Source organism: Loa loa (genome assembly GCF_000183805.2).
Source record: "Loa loa unplaced genomic scaffold supercont3.168, whole genome shotgun sequence".
Classification (NCBI taxonomy): Eukaryota; Metazoa; Nematoda; class Chromadorea; order Rhabditida; family Onchocercidae; genus Loa; species Loa loa.
Genome location: NW_018108348.1, coordinates 32,715 through 37,955, shown reverse-complemented (window position 1 = coordinate 37,955; position 5,241 = coordinate 32,715). Strand labels below are relative to the sequence as shown.

General features: G+C 27.7%; 1 protein-coding gene across 1 annotated transcript in view; it reads right to left on the bottom strand.

Annotated features, from left to right (window-relative positions):
• Positions 1 to 4,792: 4,792 nt before the first annotated feature.
• The window catches only part of LOAG_17991 (hypothetical protein), a 3,529-nt gene continuing 3,080 nt past the window's right edge, over positions 4,793 to 5,241 (bottom strand). The window contains exon 8 of the mRNA XM_020450661.1: positions 4,793 to 5,075. Coding sequence (XP_020305632.1) covers positions 4,929 to 5,075 — 147 coding nt within the window. The 3' untranslated portion in view covers positions 4,793 to 4,928. The remainder of the gene's footprint in view (positions 5,076 to 5,241) is intronic.

The window sequence follows — 5,241 nt, the reverse complement described above, 5'->3', positions numbered from 1 at the left end:
CCTGTCGATCAATTTATTTATCCGTCAACATATTTCACTTCGGACCTTTTTATATTAAATTAATCAATAATCAATAAAATTGTCAAAAATACCTTAATGGTATAGGATAATTTGGTTAGAATCGATGCATTCACATAGATGCAATTAGGAAAACCTTTCTCGCTGTAGATTATACCACGAAATGGTTCTTCGAATCGAATTCTGAGCACAAAATTGCTCTAGAAATGTAAAAAAAATTGACAAATTAATGATTATATTCGGAAAAATAATCAAAACTTCCCTCAGTATTAATTAATTGTCATTAAGCAAATTAAATTAATTACCACTCAACAAATTAAATAACAAAATTTTATGTAATATTTGTTTGATAAAATGAAATATTCATCACAAAAGTATTGGTAGAAATTAATCGAATTGAGGATTAATTTGAAATCAAACAAAAAGAATGTGTAATTATTGTGAGATTGTTTAACAAATAAGTATTGTTTGCTGATGAAATTGCTGTACAAATAAAACAATAATTGGTACGAAACTGTCCAAGGAATGGTTAATTATACATTAATACAAAACGCAAAATAAATATGTTATTGTATTATGAATATGAAGAACGAATTGTTTGTGTTAATAATGTTATGTGTTAGTGAAATGTTTTACGTGTTACATGTTAATAAATTAAACATAAATTATAATTTGCCACTAATCATTTAGGAATGAATTATATATCTAAACAGCATCTGCACTTTGGATAGTTGTTGAATCCGATTTATTCAAATTATTTTTTGCATGTATATGATTAGAAAATTTAATTTAAGCCACCTGTTTAATCGACAATTTTTGTTTTCATTTTTGGAGGTTATTGAATGTGGAAGGTCATTCAATCCAGGATGGAATCATCAGCTTCCTCAAATTATATTACTAATTGTTACATTAAATTATTCAATGCCTAAATTAGATGTGTGAAACAATTCCGTTTTACGTAATATTTAGTTAATTAATTAGTCGCAATTATCAGTGATTAGTTTTTGTTATCATTCTTCGTCACTTTTTCCGTCATCTATCTTGTCGAATGACCGGATCAAATGAGAATAAGAAGAAGAAAAGTTAATTAATTATGGTAGACAATAATACTATCATTAATTATTCTTCACATTAAAATTAGTGAGTGTAATTTTGTAAAAATACAAGAATTTTAACTTAATTGTTCCGCACTCACTTGGTATTTCCTAATTAGCTAAATGAATTATCCTGGATTTTTTCCGATCTAAACTTTCAGTAAAACAAAAGCGATGACAGATATATAATGCACAATATATCAAATAAACTTCTAAGAAGATTCAACTTGATGAGATACCGGGAATCTCAGATAAAAATACCAAAAGTCGATATGTATTGATTAACATAGAGTAAAGTGGTAAAAATTTGATTTCACTAGGCAAATTTTAACAAGGACATTTGGAATGGAGAAAGAAAAGCAAAAACTTTTTTTTAATAGAATACCAAGAAAAAATACCAAAGATCGATTTCAAAATGAAAAAAAAAAAATTATTTTCAGGAAAGTATCACTTTGCAAAATAAACAATATAATTGTATTATTTAAGATTATTTTTATTGTTATAATCACTTGCATTTTTGCCAGTTCTAAAATTAAATTTAATTTCAGGAAAACCACTAAAATTTCTGTTCTGCCTTTTTTTCACGTTCTTATCATTTAAAATTTGATGGGATAATGATGCAATTCAATATCTTAGTTTATGGTCATTTGCTAAAACAACAAAGAATAACAACAATTAATTCCAGAAGAAAAAAAAGTACTTGATACAAAAATGATCGACAATAAGATCAATTAAATAAAGGTATACTGGAAGTAAGCTTGGATAATCGGAATCATATATAATAAATTTTTAAAACGCTGAAAAAATGAAAAATATTATAAGCGACAATTAAATTTTCAAAATAAACAAACAAGTGAAAATAATTTGTCTACCGTCATATTTAATATGAAACAAACTTAATAATCATTTCCAATTATCAAGAATTACAATCCTAGTATTCATTTATTCCATATTTTTTAATATAAGCTATTCTCATGCATTGCTAGTTTCCAATTGTTGGTCCGCGAGGACTATTAAAAATTATGCTCCTTCTTTTTTATATCATAATATTGCCTGAGTTTATTGATATTTTAAAAGTTTCAATTAAAGTATACTTTCAAAATAAAAGAATTTATTATTTTTGAACTTAGTGGTCCATGTTATGAATAAAAAAGGTCAAAATGGTTATTGACCAAGGAAAAGATTGAAAACTACCACTATCATATATCATATTTGTCTTCTTTTTTCATTTAACTATTTCAATCAAAATTAAATTTTATCAAATTTACAAATGCTTTCGGAAAAACTCGAAGCATCTATCATATTCCTCTTCCATATTCTCATGGTAAAATACATATGTTATGATGAATATTACGATAAAAATACATTCCCATGTTTATCATCACTATCATAAAAATTACTCAAATCTTATACAATCTTAGTGCAATTAATCATCAACCTCCATGAGTTAAATATCGCAAGTAATCTTATGGCAATATTAAAATATCCTTTCATTATCATTTACAATAGATATATTAAGTCTAATACCTAATGCTAGGTCAGATTACATCCCTTCGATTATAATTAACACTCAAAAATCTCCGCTTCCGCTTCAACAACGCCCTACAACAACAGCCTCCCCGCTTCAACAACATCCTACAATAGTAGTTGTTGACTTTCTTTTGTTAATTAAATACCCTAAATGAATCATTATGCTAGTTATTTTCGACATATTACTAAAACAATTGCATAATACAGCGAAAATCTTAAGGATAATTTATTTCTATCACAATTAAAAAGTTACATAGTAAGAATGAATAAATGAATAAGCATAACACTAAATAATTAGATTAGCTATAACAAATGCATCAAACACTATATGAATACTTTAGACAAAATACTATAATACATTTTAATGATTTCGATAAACCAATACACCATAATTCATATATCCTCTTGTGAAAAAATCCCGGAAAAGAAAAAAAAAAAGTCGATCAAATTTAATGTGAAATTTGATCTTTCTTGAAAAACAAATGTAAAATGCTTCGCATGAAAATTTTCACGAAAAGAACGAGAAATTTGGAGTGAAACAGTAACTTATTTTAGAAGAACAGTATGGATCGGTAAAAACACCAATAATAATAAACAGAAAAAAATAATCCTGCATCAAACTTCATTTTCGATTTTTCAAAATCTTTTTAAAAGAATAGGATTGATAAACTGCTCGAAAATCCGGCAGAAAAAAAAAATGAGGGCTAGCTGAACGATGATTTTGTTCGATTTTGTGGTAAACATCAATTTACCTGCTAAGCCACTTTCTCACATCTTTACTAGGATAGCACAACTGACCACTACAGATGCCCAAAGGATTTAGGAGTTTTTGCTCACAAATTGAGTTTAAATTGGGAGATTGTGCTACAACTCAAATTAAGGAAGGAAAATTTCAAAATAAACAAATCTTTCAGAAAATTTAACTTAAAACTATTGGGGAAAACATTTGAGTGCTATTATTTTCCGAATACTTTTCACTGAATTTATTAATTTATCTACAAATTTATACATACAGTCATCGACTACTAAATTACAATGTTGAGTGGTAAGAATGGAAAATTATTCCTGGCAATGAATTACGAAAAAAGGAATCACATGTTTCAGTAATAATCGGAAAAGAAATGGAAGAAAAATGGATCCCAGCTTCCGATAATAATAACTGCATAAGCCATAGACAGAAATAACTGAGCAACTACTAGGTCGATTCAAAGCATTATTTTTAATTACTGGGTTACCCCCTATTTTACTTTTTTGCCTCTAAAACTTTTAATTATTAAGACGGTTGAAAGAAAGATAAAACATATATTTTTCGGAAAATTCAACTTCGAATACATTCTAAGATGATTCTTAAAACAATCGAATTTACCAACCTATCCAGTGATACTGAATTCTCCACACATAATCAAAAACCTAAGACACTCCTAGTGAGCTAATTTAAATTTGGATATTTGTTTCCTTTCGAGAAAGACAAAAAAATTGAAAGATGAAATCTAAACAAAAATATCAGGAATCATGAAACGCCTTGGAAAAATATATTCAATTAATATGCAAAGGATATTAATTGATTTGAAATCATAGCTCTTCTTAAAGTTTAAAGAAAACAACAATAGTTCAAAAAATAGAAAAGTATCAAAATATCGTGTAGCTTATTTTCCACAACAACTATCTATTTTTAATTTCAGATCTCAATATTTCATTGTTATTAAAAGTCGAGTTGAGTCTTCAGTTTTACTGTTTTTCCATTTAATCACTTTTCCACTGCTACACAAATTTTTCAGTGTTCGGCAAACTGAGATAAGTTTAAAATGCTAACTTCTAACAAGTAGACGTTTTGAAAAATTCTACCCAATATTCAAAAATACTAGGAAAATTATTTGAATATTTTACCTGATCACAAGATACAACAGTATCAAGGATACGCAGTGAATGGACGAAATTCGAGATTAGTAACAACAGAAATGATAGTAGTATTTGAAGCAGACAATGAACCGACATCATTAACTGGTATTAATTACAACAATTAGACTCCTTCAGAACAGTATCAGCAGTATCAGTAAATGATCTAACAAGAGTTATAATAATGAAGACAGGAGTGAGGCAATACCATCTAATGAAAAAGAATCCCTTTTGACTGATGTCGTAGGATGATTGCAGCCTCCTCTTCCCTCCTCCTCTCTTCTCTTTTCAAATTTTCTAATAGATACCTCAAATTGTCGTCATACATATTTCGATGGTCACACACATAAGCTCATGCAATCATATTTCTTGTTGCTCTGTTCGTTCTATCTATCGGCGCGGTAATGCTCCGGCAAACCTTACAATAGGACGGATCAAATGCAATTCACTGCCTTCCGAGATAATTGGCACATTCTCCCCTCGATGGTACTCAATCAGTTGAACAATTGTTTCGAATACCTGTTGTTGCTTGCGCACCTACAAGAAATCATTTTTGATTTTACAGTATACACAATAAATAAATAAATAAGTAAATAAATAAACAAATAAATAAATGAATACATAAATAGATAAATAAATAAGCATATATATATATATATATATATATATATATATATATATATATATATATATATATATATAT